Source organism: Cebus imitator, unplaced genomic scaffold (genome assembly GCF_001604975.1).
Source record: "Cebus imitator isolate Cc_AM_T3 unplaced genomic scaffold, Cebus_imitator-1.0 Scaffold52, whole genome shotgun sequence".
In the NCBI taxonomy this organism is placed as follows: Eukaryota; Metazoa; Chordata; class Mammalia; order Primates; family Cebidae; genus Cebus; species Cebus imitator.
The window spans coordinates 1,824,440-1,839,569 of record NW_016107367.1 but is presented as its reverse complement, the minus strand read 5'-3'; the positions used below and the strand labels follow the sequence as shown (position 1 = coordinate 1,839,569).

Here is a 15,130-nt window from a genome sequence, read left to right as displayed (position 1 = left end):
TCTACTAGAGCTTCCTAGAACCTTCTGGCATGTAGAATGACCGAATGGAGAAGGCACTGAAAGTCGCCACCCAACCCACTCCTGATGCAGATGAGACCTGAGACCAGAGATGCCCAGGGTCACACAGCAAGTAGCCAGGGCACTGCCTCCTAGGCCTTCTCCTCGCCTTGGCCGGAGCCCCAGACCTTCTCCAACCCCAAAATGCTGCCAAACACCCCTGCTTGATCCAGGCCCTGGGGCCCTGACAAGCTGTCCTGGCTGGGATCCCAGCCTGCCCAGTCACCTCAGAGTCCCGGCACCTCTCCATGCCTGCCTCGAGCTCCCAGAGGGATGGAGATCTGCCATGTTGGGAACACCTCTCAGACCACAGCTGTGGTCCCTCAGCCACCTCCCACCCCCTGCCTGGTGTCCCCTTGCTCAGCCTAGCCAAGTGTGTGGATAGGATTCATTCTTTAAACAAATGAGAAGTGTAAACACCTCCATGGGAGGGCCCAGGTACCCGTGGGAGGACCTGTTTAGCCCAGAAAGGAAAACAGATTGGGCCAGTGACCAGGTCACGGGTGCATTCACTAGACACCGTGCCCCAGGGGACTTCCCAAGAAGTGTCTGCTCACAGTGGCAGGTCCTGACCAGCTACGCTCAGCCCTGGCTGCTGACATGCCCCCAGCTCACTGCTGCAGGTGTGCAAAAGGACAGAGTGAAATCCCTGCATTTCTCCCAAAACGAGTTTTCAGTAAGTCCACACCACACTCATTGACTCGGTTCACAGAGGTTTATTGGGTCCCTGCCCCGCGCTGGTTTGGGTTAGTCACTGCACAGGATCTCATCTGGGCTAGCCTGGGAGGGGCAGGTCTGGAGTCAGTGGCAGACATGAAGCCGGGGGTGAGCCCCGGGGCTGTGGAGGCTGCGGTCCCGAGGACGGCTCCAGGAGGACCGCTGAAGAGGATGACGAGCGAGCGGGAGTGGAGTTCAGCCATCTCCTGTCTCCCGGGAGCTGGGAGGGCCCAGGCGGAGGTGAGGGCAGCAGAGGAGGAGGAGAAATGGGGGTCTCCAGGTGGAAGAGGGGAGCAGGTGATAGCATTAGCAGAAGCCCAGAGGAAGGAAACTCCCCAGAGGCTCTCTGTGCTTCAAGAGGCCGGTGGATGGGGACGGGAGACAAAGGGTGAGTGTTGAAGCAGGGCTGAGCACCAGGCAGCAGGGCCGCCGAGGCGCACACACCTGCCGATCGCCAGCACCATCCTCCAGGCATGGACCAGCTCTTGCCTGAAGCCTCAGGAGGTCCTCCCGCAGGGGAACCAAGGGCCATTAGGACCCACCCTACCCCAGAGGGGAGTCTCTGCGACAGCCTCTCTGGGTCCTGGGAGCTGCTCTGGAGAGAGGCTGTGCCCACTGCAAACCCGCCTATCATGCCCCACACTGCAGCAGTGAGGGGAGGCGTCCGCGCCAGGGTCCACCAAGCCCCTCCCTTTCAAGGGCAGACTGCCCCGGGAGGATGGGCTTGGGATCAGAAGGCCATCCAAAGGCCAGCCCTCTCCTGATCTGCCAGGGCCCTGCCGCCAGTCTCCTCCCCGCCTCTCTCCAAGTTGCTCCTGGACACCAGATGGACCCCATCCAGCTTGTCCCTCCTTTTCTTTCCCCTGCCCGCCCCCTGCTGGAGTTGTAAGAGGGCAGGCAGAAAGGGAGGCGGAGGAGGCCCAGCCAGGCTGCGGGGCAGGAGAAGCAGCCCCAGTTCTAACTCTGCTTCCCCCACAGTAGGGCCTGCCAGGACCCTGGGGGCCAGGACCTCTGGGTGATGCCTAGTGCTCCTCTAAGTCATAGGTAGAGCCGGGCCTTTGGCCGGTACTCTCCCTCCTGACCACTGGGACGGGACAAGATGGTAGGGGCAACAGGTAGGAAAAGCCAGGTCTAAGGTGAGCCAAGGGTGCAGCCCTGGAGAGAGATGGGAAGGAGAGACAGGGGTTGCCCTGAAGGAGAGAGGGTCTAGAAGAGGGAGAGCAGTGGAGTGGGGGTCACTAATCCAGGTTCTGTGTTCCAGTAGCCAGTATCGCCGGGACCTTGGGTCTGTCCTCACCTGCATGAGAGGCTGCAGGAGTCAAACTGGCCTTCGAGCTTTGTCCAGTATTCTGGAATCCTGAGGAACGGAGTGCAGTCTGTGGGCCCATGACACAGCAACAGGTCCCCAAGGCACCTGACAGCCCTAAGGAAGGGCTGCTTCCCTGAACATCCCTGGGGCTAGAGTGTGGATCAGATGCTTCCTATTCGGCTGGGCCTGCAGAGGGGACAAGAGAGGCCAATCTTACCACCACCCAGACCATACTTTCAACACAAGGCACATTCACGGACACACACACTTGCGCGTGCACGCACTCGCACACACACGCACACGCGCACACACATGCATGCACGTGCCACCACATCTCAGGCAGCACAAAAAGGCTCTCCCAGCCCCAAGGTGGCTTACGCATTTTCTGAAACTGTGGGTAGGGAGCTTGGGGAACCATCCCATGTGCCTGCACCAAATGCTGTGTGGGTAGGGACAGGCCACAAGCCCTAGACAGACCCCTCCCAGAAATCAGGAATCAGAGCTCGAGAGACTGTGCGGTAAAAGTTGGAACCCTCAACACCCCTTGCCTCTGCCCAGGAGGGGCAACCTCAGAAGTCCCCCCAAAACCTCCTCTCAGAGACCTGCCCTGTAGGAGCCTGCTCTCTCTACTCTCCTCTCTCCCGGCAAAAAGAGGCCAGGAAAGGGGATGACCGACCAACTCAGAGGTGCCCTAATGGAGGGGAGCAGACGCGGTGGGGGCGGGGGGCGGTTCCAAGGAGAATTCCCTGGCCAGAAAGACCTCTATCCAGAGTGGTGAAGGGCAGCTCGGGGAGCAGTGAGGCAAGAGGGAGAGACCAGGCTGGCTTCCCTCTAGGTGGTGAGTTCCTGGGGTGTGCGCCCCTGCCCCAGAGAGCAGAGAAACCGCCTAACACGGAGAAGGAGAAGAGGGGCCACTTTCTCATGCCACCCCGCCGCCAATCCTCCAGACACACCCGGGTGCTTGACCTGCCGAAGCCTGGAGTCACAGGTCCAGCGGGGAACTCACGGGACAGAGGGCCCTGCCAAAGCCACGAAAACCGGAGGGCGGACCTCCGGCCAAGGCAGGCGTCTATGCGCGCCCGCTGGGGCCCTGGTCCTGCGCTTGGCTTTTCCCGACACGTTCCTTCGCTGCCGAAAGCGATTCGCCCGCGCCCTATCGAGCCCAGCCAGCTCCTACCTCGGCCCGGGCGGTGAGCGCTGTCTCCGTCCTGAGAAGTAGTTCGGCGGTTGGTCCCCGGGGCCGCAGGCGCACGGGACGCTGGTGGCGGCGGCTTCGGACTTGGGCTCCGGCCCCGCCGCTCCAGACAAGTCCCCGCAACTGCGAGAGTGTCCCGGGCAGTTCAGCTCCCCAGATGGGGTACAGACTCTCGCGACCTGGTTCAGGCCCTGCCCTGGGGTACACAGCGGTCCAAGGCGAAACGAGACTTGCTCCCGGCCGCTGGGACCCTAGGTCAAGGCACCTCCCCGCCCCATCGCCCCTGAGCCAAAGTCGCCAACCCCGCGCCGCGCGCTGCAGCGAGGGATCAGAAGGTCTCGGACGCGGCCGCAGGGCTGGCCAGGGCCCCTCGAGTTAGGGAGTTGCCCCGCACCCCTAAACGCTCAGCACACATTTACGGTTGAAAGTACGCACTTGACGCGTCCGGGCGCCTCCGCGGTGAGTCGCGCCGCAGCGCTCGGGGTCCACGAAGGTGGCTCAGTTCGGGCGCTCCAGTCTCGACGTTCCCGGGGTACAGAACAACGTCCGGGGACGAACGGGACGGGTGCGCCCGGCGGCCGGGGCTGTGCTGGGCGAGGCAAGCGGCGAGAGGGGAGCGCTCCGGCGTTCAGGCAACAGCTACCCCTAGTGGGAGAGCCGCCCGGGGCCGGCGCCGCCCCGCGCCCGCTGCCCCGCGCCCCACGCCCGTGGCGCCCCGCGCCCGGGTCGGCTGGGGACGCAGGGCCGGCGCCGCTTCCCCAGCCCTCCGGTCTCCGGCGCCGCGCGCTAACCCGCTCGCGGGCTCTGCCCTCCGCACCTCTCAGCCGGGCCCGGGCGGCCGCTGACCTGGGAACCGCGGCGCCCCGCTGGAACGAGATGGGACGGGGCGGGCGCGGCCAGGGCGGCGCGGGCTAGGGCGGCGCGCGGAAGCCTCGGGCAGCAGCGGGGGGCGCGGAGCGCTGTGTGCGTGGCGGGGCGGTGCGGGGGGCGGCCGTGTGCGAGGCGCGAGTGTGAGCGCGCGCGGAAGGCGGGCAGGCGGGCGGGCTCCGGCAGGCGAGCGGCGCCCGCGGGCGAGCCGGGAAGGCGGCGGGAACGCAAAGTTGCCTCCTCGCGGGCCGGCGTCCTTGGCGGGGCGGGAGCCTGGGCCACTGAAGCGGCGGCCGCGGACCCGGCCTCCCGCGGCACCTGGGCAGCGGCCCCGCACGAGCGGCAGCGGCGTGGGCGGCGTTGGCGGCGGCGCGCGGGAAGCGAACCGGAGCTCCGGCGCGGCTCGGCGGCCGCCGGGGAGCTCGGCTCAGGTGCGCGGCGAGAGGGGCGCGGGCCGGAGCCAGGCGGCGGGGACTAGGGCGGTGCGCAGCGCTCGCGCCAGCTGGAGGACCTCCCCAGCGGACGCTCAGGTCCCTGGTCGGGCTCCTGGTCCCTGGCGGCTGCGGCGACCAGAGTACCCCGCCCCTGAGAGCTGGCTGCGGGGCCCGGGCCCGGCCGCTCCGCCCTCCGCCCGCCTGCGCCCGCCCTTGGCCCAGGATTTCTAGGGCATTGGCCGCGCAGCTGGGTGATCCCTCCGGGCTCAAGTTGCAAGGGGGCGGGCCGGGCCGGAGGTGGAGTCTCCCGCCAATTGAAGCCTCCGCTATAAATTGAACTCCCTGCACCGCCGAAGCCCAGATGCCTCGCCAGGCCGCGTCGCGGTTGGTGGTCGGAGAGGGCGAGGGGTCCCAGGGGGCTTCGGGGCCTGCAGCCACCATGCTCCGCTCCCTGCTGCTTCACTCCTTGAGGCTCTGCGCCCAGACCGCCTCGTGCCTCGTGCTCTTCCCGCGCTTCCTCGGCACGGCCTTCATGCTCTGGCTCCTCGATTTCTTGTGTATCCGCAAGCATTTCCTGGGCCGCCGCCGCCGGGGGCAGCCCGAGCCCGATGTGGAGCTCAATAGTGAAGGCGAGGAGGTGCCCCCCGACGACCCGCCCATCTGCGTATCCGACGACAACCGCCTCTGCACCCTGGCGTCGCTCAAGGCAGTGTGGCATGGCCAGAAGTTGGATTTCTTCAAGCAGGCGCATGAGGGCGGTCCGGCGCCCAACTCCGAGGTGGTTCTGCCCGACGGCTTCCAGAGCCAGCACATCCTCGACTACGCGCAAGGGAACCGCCCGCTGGTTCTCAATTTCGGCAGCTGCACCTGACCACCGTTCATGGCGCGTATGAGCGCCTTCCAGCGCCTGGTCACCAAGTACCAGCGCGACGTCGACTTCCTCATCATCTACATCGAGGAAGCACACCCCTCCGATGGCTGGGTCACCACGGACTCCCCCTACATCATCCCACAGCACCGGAGCCTGGAGGACCGGGTCAGCGCAGCGAAGGTACTGCAGCAAGGTGCACCCGGCTGCGCTCTGGTCCTTGACACCATGGCCAACTCCAGCAGCTCGGCTTATGGCGCCTACTTCGAGCGTCTCTATGTCATCCAGAGTGGCACCATTATGTACCAGGGAGGCCGGGGCCCCGATGGCTACCAGGTCTCTGAGCTGCGCACTTGGTTGGAGCGCTATGATGAGCAGCTGCATGGTGCTCGGCCCCGGAGGGTGTAAACATCCAACGCACAGTTGACTGAACTTGCTGGGCTGCGCCTTCGAGCCTTCGAAGCCCACGTGCAAGCGCCTCAAACCAAGTCACGCTTGGCGAGGCCCCAGTGACACAGATGTGCTGAGCCACCATTCCAGACTGAGTCTGCGCCCTCAGCCACGTAAACAGTCTCCCCTACCTCCCTGAGACTCTGCTGTTGAACTGTCTCATTCACACCTGCCTGGCTTACTGGAAATCCTCTTCTGAGCGCGGGATACGGCTTTCCCTTGTCCGTGTGCCTCTAGAGGATTTGCCTTTACAACAGCACTTTCTTACACCCGCTCCCCAGCGTGCCCTCAACCAAGTGCTTTGACCCAGTGCTTCCCGCAGCGCAGAGAAGACCTTGGCCACGCCCGCGCGCTCTGAGGCCCTGAGCGCAGCTGGGTTCCAGGAGGCTTTCGGCTCAGCTGAGCTAGTTGCCTGGCACCCACCTGTCGCGCGTGGAGAGGGGTTCCCTGTTGCTTTTGTGTTATTTCCTATCTCTGGTAGGGGAAGGGATGTCGGGGATGGGGAGGGGTGGGCAGGGCAGTTTCCCCCACTTGTTTTGGGTGCACAGGGGCCCCACTGCTGATGATGAACTGTCTCTAACTGGTCTTGACCACGAGCTAGTTCTGAATTGCAGGGGCCTCAAAGCAGCGCCTGAACCTTGAGGGGGAGAGTGCTCTGGGTTTCCGTGGGGAAACCACCTTAAATGGGTGGGGGGAGGTTTGGTTGTCTGCTTTGGGACCAGAGGAAGATTGCTTGAGAGGCATTGGCGAGGTTCGCAGCGCCCCAGGGAGAGAGAAAGGGCTGAGACTCCTGGGGAATGGGGTTGGGGTGATGGAGTCCGGGGAAAGAGAGGTGGGGGGAGAGCCTTTGGTCCCCAAGTGAGGGGCATCCTAGGCAGAGCTGCTGATTGTGGGGCTGAGAGGTGGAGGGCCCCTGATTCGAAGGCCATTTGGTGAGTGTTTTGCTGGAAACAGTTCCTGTATATAAACTTCTTTCAATCTCCAATAATAAAGCCTTGAAGTAAACGACTTTCTGGTTGCCTTTGGTCCTTTATTTTCTTTTCCCTTTGAATAGCAGCAAGAATTAAACACACATCCCTCCCTCGAGTCCCCAAAGTGGCCTTGGGAAGCTGGGCGGGAAGGACCCTGGGCTGGCAGGGGCACTGGAGGAGGAGGGAGAAGGAAGAGGGTCTGCCGCGATGCCCAGGGAGCTCCCACAAGCGCGCGCGCCCACCTGGACGGGGACTTTGGGGGCGGGAGAAGAGCAAGATAGCGGAGCGCCGCGGGGTCCTGGAAAGCAGCGGGAGGGACGCGGGGATCCTCTCTTGCTCCCGCGCGCGCACTCACGAATAGATGCAGCTGCCCCTGCAGCCGCCCGTCTAACTTAACTGAGCAACTGAGCATCGGGCGATGTGTGGAGACGGTGGTGGGAGGTGGAGGGCGAGAGGGGCTTTGAACCTGGTAAAGCACCTCTCCAGACCATTGCAGGCAGCACTGCGCACTGACTCCTCCCTGACCCCTTTCCCGCACCTGCAACCTCGCCTCTTCCCCAGCCCCTCCAGGCTCCTGGAGTCCGCGGGAGTCGCGTAGTGGCTGAGGGGCGCCCTCACTCCAGCTTCGGCTCCTACAGCGGGGCCAGCGCGCTGTTGGGTGCGCCCCCTGCCAAGGCCCCCTTCCTCCTCCCCCCCGCTTCCCCCCGCCCCCCGCTTCTCCAAGCTCCAGTCAAACCCCACCACCCACTCCCGGCTGGGAAGCCGAGGTGGGGGATTACTGGGGTGAACCGAGATAAACCACAGAGAGGAGAATGGTGAATTACAGGGTAGGGGCGGGGGTTCGGGGCGTTAGACACAGGTCCCCGCCTGCAGTCAAGGCCAGGGCTCCCGCGAAATCCCCGCCCTCACTCTCTCGCCTGCTATGCCCGGAGGGAGGGCGACGCCGGGGGCTCCGGGCTAGCTTGGCCCGCAGCCCCCTTTGCCAGAAAAGCCTTGAACAGAAAGTGAGAGGTGGTGGATACCGTGAACGGCGCTCAGGCTGGAGTGTGTGGACCCAGGTGAGGGGACCCGGCAGGTGAACTTCCCTGGCGCGCCGCGACAACGCCCGGGGAACCCAGGACTGTCCGGGTCGCCAGGGGTGGGGGTGGGTAGTGTCGGTTTGCGCTTGGATGTGAGCGCGGGTTCACTTGGCAGGGTCGGGTAGGGGCGCGGCTGGGCGCGGCAGGCGGGATGGAAGAGACGCCCCCGTTCAGCCAATGCAGTCCCCAATTCTGCCCCCAGCCCCTACGCTGCTCCTCCGTAAAAACTTTTTGGAACGGACATCCTAAATTAGGGGATTTGTTTTTCCTTTAAAAGAATCTCTATTGGAAAATAAAGAAAAATTTGGCACCGACGAGATTTTTGCTTCTCCTCCCCACTACCACCACCCCCTACCCTACCTCCGCGCACGCTTCTTCTCATCCCGAAACCGCCGGGAAGAAAGGGAGATCGCGGCCGGGACGCGGAGAGCCTTCCCCCGGACCGGGTCTTAGTGGCGCGGAGGGCGGCCCGGGACAGCGGCAGCCTCCCGGCCCAGCAGAGCGCCCTCCAGCCGCTCTGCATCCCCTCCTGTAGCTTAGGGGTCTCCTTGGACGCGCCAAGCGACCTCCTCCCCTAGCCAGAAAGCCTGCACCCCCTGGGCCTCCTGGAGCTTCCCAGATCGAAACTCCGGAGCGCGCTTTCGCGCCTCAGCGCGGGGACCTGCAGCGCCAGACACTCCGCACGCGGTCCGCACCCGCTCCCGGTCGCCGCTCGGGGAACTCCGAGCACCCCCCACTTTTTTATTTCTCTCTTCTTCTTCCTTCCCTTCCTCCCTTCTTCCCCTTCCTCTTTCAGTTTCTTTCTCTCTTACCTTCCCCTCTTTCTTTTTCTGTTTCTTCCTTTCCTTTCTTCTTTTTTCTCTCTTTTCCTTGAAAATGTCCCGTGAAAGCAATGCACACTCATTGGCGATATAACAGAACTAAAAGCAATGCAACGTAACTCCCCGTGAGTGCGCCCTTGTCCCTCTCTGTCCCTCTCCCTCACACTTGCAAATACGTATTTTGGAAACAAGGTCAGGGTGGTGTTAGCCTTTTGTAGCCTGCCAGTAACTTGTTACTCCCAGGGCACCCCCTCTTTCCTGCACCCTTCTTTCTGTGTCCACAAATAAGCTTGAATGGCCGCCTACCGCACTCTAATGGATGACCAGCAGGGGTCCATGGGCGGGCATCCCCAATGTTAGGGGGGTGAGCAGCCTGCAGGCGCAGCTCTGTATCCCGTTACCCCAGCTAGTGACGTGTCTTAAAGTGAAGCAACTCGGAAGAGAAGTATGCACACCTTTGAAGAGGTCTGTTTCACCACATTTTGCTGAGCCGCCTTCAGGAAGTCTGTTTGACTTTTATTGTTTTGTATTTCCCATTGCTCCCTCTCTCTACCTTTATCTTTAAGTGAAAATTTACAAAGACAATAATTGAATCCATCCTCCATATTAAATTTTAAATACAGGAGAACCCAGAGCAGAAAATGCAAGCCTCCCTCAGAGCAGGAGTTTTCAGACTGTAAATCAGGGCCCAGCAGCGGGGCATGAAATCAATTTATCAGATCAAGTCAAGCATTTGGGAGAATGAAACAGCAGAAGCACGGTAAGAATAGCTTGTGTGTTTCACCTGGGGTAGCTGGGGTTTCCTGCAACTTTGGCTTCAGTTATACATATAATGTGTGAGTGTGTGCATGTGTGCATATGTGTATGTGGGAGTGTAGGTGTGAGCATATGTGTGTGTGTGTACCAGGTGGTTGAAATGCATTTCTCCTGAGGGATCAAAAATGTTCGCAAGCCACCACCTGATCATCAGCATTCCTCCCTCAGCCAGGACAGCCCCTTTTGACTGCTGGGTGTGTTTCTCTCCAGATTCCATTTTACATATTTACCATCAGATATGTCATATTCTCACATAAGAAAAAGCACATTCTCAGACATATTTTCCCTAATTGGGATCATGTCACATGGTGTTGGATGACACCACACACACACACACATATACGTATTCTGTTCTCGTGCGGTTCCTGTCCTGGCCCCTCACCTGTTAATCCGTCTAATCTGAGCAGGTCTGCACGTGTAGGCTGACTTGTGTCCGGCACCATCCAGATGGCTGAGGCCCCTTGAGGAATGCTGGGGTCAGTGGGGAGCAGGGTGAGGAGACAGCGTGGCTGTTGCTGCAGTCACCATCATCCTCACAATTTGTATCTTTTCAAGGTCCTGTGTGGGCTTAGCAGATGGTTTCATTTTGAGCAAGGAGAGGGAGGAGGGGCATTAAAAGAGTTCACAGAAAAGGTCTTATTTGCCCCTTGAAGGCACAAGTGGCTCCCCCGGACAGCATAGATAGCAGAAAGGGCATCCTTGGCAGAGGGCACTGCCAGTGCAAAGCCTGGAGGCCTGAAGGCATTCATCGTGTTCAGAAAGCAAGGAGTCCCCAGCATGGCTACAAAGCAGGAGGGTGGCAAGGCCAGTGAAGAGGAGGAGAGGCAGAAAAGAGTCCAGTAGCTTGGGAGGGGACACAGACACGAGCCTGCAACTCTGCTGAGCCTTTGGGGACAGGAGCCTCAGACAGGGAAGTGGGGCAGGCAGTCAGATGGGGAGGAGCCATGGGAGACCTGAGGATGGGGCTGGGGGCACATTCATGCACCCACCCCTGAGGGGAGTGGACATGTGCACTTTCAGGACTCAGGCTGGCATCTCCACCTTCCACCCAGCAACTCTCCTCTGGGAACTTACCCGGAGGGATTAACCAAACCGGTGAGCAAAGGGGTAAAGAGGTACCAGGAGGTCCATGGCCCCACCTATTCACCTTCAGGGAAGCAAGAAGACTAGGCAGTCACACTGGAATGCTTGCTCCAGGGCCCAGGTGCCAGGCAAGTGCGCTGTCAGGACGGCCTGACTTGGTCATCCTGACGCTCCTCTTAGATGACTATGATCACCCCCCCATTTCATTGAGGCTCCGAATGTCTGGAGTGAGCCAGGCAAGGCATCATGTGCTGACCTGTGTTCCCCAAAAGTCATGTTGAAGTTCTAACCCACATTTCCTCAGAACGCGGCTTTATTTGGAGATAGGGCCTGGAAAGAGATGAGCACGTTAAAACGGGGTCATTAGGGTGGGCCCCAACCCAGTATGACTGGTATCCCTGTAAGAAGAGGTCAGGATGCAGACACAAAGGAAAGGCCATCTAAGGACATAGTAAGAAGGTGGCCATCTGCAAGCCAAGACAGACCTCAGTAGAAACCACCCCGGCTGACATCTTGGGCTTGGATTTCCAGCCTCCAGAATTGTAAGAAAATTAATTTCTTTTGTTCAAGCCACCCATCGGTGGCATATTGCTATAACGGGCCCCGCAAACCATACACAAGGTAATGGACTAGAAAGCGGTTTGACCATAGGCCCCTCTGACCCCAGTGTCTGGGGGTTTTACTTCGGGTCCCCAGCATCCCTTCCAGAGGCTAAAACAATTCAGGACGCTGAGATTTTGCACTCTAGGGTGACAGGAAAATGCAGCTTACAGGACAGTAGGTCTGAACTGGGGCAGTGAGCGTGCATGCTTTCTTTTAAGTATCTGCAGAGACACTCACACACATACAGCTCTAGAAAAATCTACCCAAGGTATTGACAGTAGTTGTCTTTGTGTGGGTGGGATTCTGAGCATTTTCTTACTTTCTTCTTGTTGCTTCTCCATAGCCTGTGATTTTTCTGTAGTGAATGTGTATTGCTCTATGGCAGAAAAATAAAAAGAGAAATAGTAAAAACAGTGGCCTTGGTAAGTGGAAGCCTGGAGGCGGGGAGGCCAGGGCATGAGGCAGACACAGGTTTTGGCTGGAGATGGTGAGCTCTGGGCTAGGCCTGGGGTAGGAGATGGGGGATAGGCTGGGGAAAGGGGAGGAGGATGCGGTGGTGCTGTGGCAGTGAAATGCTTGGAGGCACTGGGGGGATGGCAGGGGTGGGGCTGCTGAATAAAGTACAAGACACCCAATTAAATCTGAATTTCAGATAAACAATCAATCCAAAATGTTTTTAGTATAAGTATATACCATGCAATATCTCGGACACGCTTGTGCTAAACAGTGATTTGTTGTTTATCTGAAATTAACATTCAACAAGACAGTCTGGGTTTTTGTTGTTGTTGTTGTTATATTTATTTTTCTAAATATAACAACCCTCATGGAGGAAGAGTAGGCTATGGCAAATCTGAGGGCCTGGGAGGAGAGGTCTCCGAGCTCAAAGGACAGGTGCGCACAATAAAGCCATGGTCCCTGAGGGCGTCAGTTCCATCTCTCAGAAATGGTTGGTTGCCTGTGGCCAGACAGAAGCCCCAGACTCTCCAGAGACTGAAAATCTGAAGACCTGGGACTAAGCACGGCCAGCTACATACGCTGCGGACTCAGTGCAAAATGAAAACCTGGGGTCCCCGTTCAAAGAGCGGGGGAGGGTGCCACTAAAGGTACCAAATATAATGCCTTTCCCTTTCTCCCATGGCACCTCAACGCGCCAGGTTGTTCGCTTGCGATTTAATTCATTATAAATAAAGAAAAAGTAACATTTTAAATTCTGTGTTAGTCTGGGTTATCCAGAGAAACAGAGCTAATAAGAGATGGATGGATGGATGGATGGATGGATGGATGGATGGATGGATGGATGGATAGACAGATGACAGATAGATAGGCAGACTGATTGATTGATCGATTTCAAATTACTGCAAGGAATTGGCTCGTAAATATGACCCCAAAAGCACAGTTGACAAAAACAAAAATAGACAAAGGAGATTGCATCAAACTAAAAGGCAAAAGAAGCAATCAACAGGGAGGAAGCAACCTAGGGGTGGGGGAAAATACCTGCAAACCGTACGTCTGAGGAGGGGTTCATCTCCAAAATATGTAGGAAACCCAAACAAGTCAATAGCGAGAAAACAATCCCAATTAAAGAAAAGGCAAAGGTTGAAGGTGGTGGCTCTCCTGTAATTCCAGCTTTGGGAGGCTGAGGTAGGGGGATTGCTTGAGGTCAGGAGTTCAAGATCAGCCTGGGCAACATGGCAAGACCCCATCTTTAAAGCAAAAAACAAAATTTAATGAGCAAAGGACCTGAATAGGTATCTTTCAAAAAAGAAAAACATACAAATCACCGACAGATACAGCTGACCCTTGAACAATACAGGTTTGAATTGCAAAGGTCCACTTATCCACAGATTATTTTCAATTAAACACAGGTAGAAAATACAGCATTTGCAGGATGTGAAACCTGTGTATACAGAGGGCCAACTTGATTTTTTGTATATGTGGGTTCCACAGGGCCAACTGAGGAACTTCGGTACGCTCAGATTTTGCAAATCCACGGCTTCTGGTGCCAATCCCCTGTGTGCACAGAGGGACGAGCTTATGTGAAAAAATGCCCAGCATCACTCATCCTCAGGAAAATGCAAATCGAAAGCACAATGAGCTGTCCCCTCACACCTGTTATCACGGCTGTCAAAAACCAAAAGAGATAACAGGTATCAGCCAGAATATGGAGAGAAGATCACCCTTGCAACACTGTTGATGGGAATGTAAATTGGTGCAGCCAATATAGAAAAGAGTATGGAAGTTCCTCGAAAAATTAAACATTGAACTAGCTTATAATCCAGCAATTCCACTTCCAGGTATATATCCAAAGGGAATGAAACCAGCACGCCACAAAGAGCTCTGCACTCCCGGTTCATTGCAGCACTATTTGCAGCAGCCAAGATAGAGGACCAACCTGAGTGTCCATCACTGAATGCATGGATAAAGAAAACGTGATGCCTATATGTAATGGAATATTATCCCGCCATAAAAAAAATGAAATCCTGTCATTTTTGAAAGCATGGATGAACCTAGAAGACATCATGTTAAGTGAATTAAACCAGACACAGGAAGACAAATACTCCACAACCTCGCTTCTGTGTGGAATCTAAAATAGGTGAGCTCATCAAAGCAGAGGGCAGAAGGGTAGTTGTCAGGGGCTGAGGGTGGTGGAGAAGTGGGCAGATGTTTGCTTGTCCCTGGGCTGGGCACTGTAAAAGCAGCTGTGGATGCTCGCCACCACAGTGCACCCAGACTCAGGGAGGTCATGGCCAGGGCTGGGCAGAGGAAGGTACCAGGGAGAGGTAGCTGTGTGTGCAAAGGCCAAGAAATTGCGAAGCATGTCATTCAGTCAAAGATGTAATGCAGGTACGTGCCTGTGTGTGATGTGTGTGTTATCTGTGTTCATGTGTGTAATGTGCAAGTGTCTGCGCATGTGTGTATGCTTTTGTACATGTATGTCTGCATGTGTGTTCACATGTGAGGATGTGTAATGTCTAACATGTACATGTCTGTGCACGAGTGAGCATGTATGAGAATACATATAATGTCATCACTCTCTACAGCCTTGCTAAGTCCCTGATGCCCACCAGGCCTGTCCCTGTCCCCAGTACCATCCTAACAGAACAGTCAGGATAGCTGGAGAAACAGAAATCAACAATACAGAAAGCCTGGGAGGTGGAAACACCAAGGAGGGAGGTCAGGGAGGGCTTCCTGGAGGTGATGTGTCATGAAGAAAAATTGGGAGAAGAACCCCAGAAGGGAAGAAATGACATGTATGAAGCCTTGGCAGTGAGGAGCATCCTAGCAGGTACGGGCAATGGCAGTGAAGTCCACGAGGCCAGAGAGGGAGAGGGTGAAGACAAAAGATGAGGCTGGAAGACACTGCGTGGAGTTGACCCTTTACCTTGAAGGCCCCAGGGAGAGATGGGAAACTGCCGTGCAGGTAAGCAGAGGGGCCAGAGGGAGGGTATCTGTGCTGAGAGGCTGCTGTTACATCATGATGGCCTAATCACCTGAAGTAAGATGCTGGATTCTAGCTCCATTCTGGTCACAGCCCTGTGTACTCTGGCCTGAACTTCCTGCCCCACTTATGGCTGGGCCCAATCATGCTGCTCTGGGCAAAGCTCAGGGCTGCCAAACACAGCAGTGAGGGCAGCATGAGACCTCTGCTCCACATGCACAGCACTGAGGGCAGCATGAGACCCCTGCTCCACGTGCACAGCAGCGAGGCCAGCGCCAGGCTCCTGCTCCAGGTGCACAGCAGCGAGGGCAACATCAAACTCCTGCTCCACGTGCACAGCAGCAAGGGCAGTGCCAGGCTACGGCTCCACATCCACAGCAGCGAGGGCAGCGCCAGACTCCTGCTCCACGCGCACAGCAGC

At 57.7% G+C, this 15,130-nt stretch overlaps 1 protein-coding gene and 1 long non-coding RNA gene across 2 annotated transcripts; one reads left to right on the top strand and one right to left on the bottom strand.

Moving 5' to 3' along the window:
• Positions 1-757: 757 nt before the first annotated feature.
• LOC119471150 lies at positions 758-3,909 on the bottom strand. Its single transcript, XR_005200154.1, has 2 exons — positions 3,261-3,909; positions 758-2,269 (listed from the first exon to the last, which is right to left on the bottom strand). It is a non-coding gene; the product is annotated as an uncharacterized LOC119471150 (long non-coding RNA).
• Positions 3,910-4,723: 814 nt separating this feature from the next.
• DIO3 (iodothyronine deiodinase 3) lies at positions 4,724-6,908 on the top strand. The gene has a single exon (XM_017528099.2). It carries the CDS (start codon positions 4,941-4,943, stop codon positions 5,853-5,855), a length of 915 nt encoding a protein of 304 aa, XP_017383588.1. The 5' UTR covers positions 4,724-4,940; the 3' UTR covers positions 5,856-6,908.
• Positions 6,909-15,130: the final 8,222 nt, after the last annotated feature.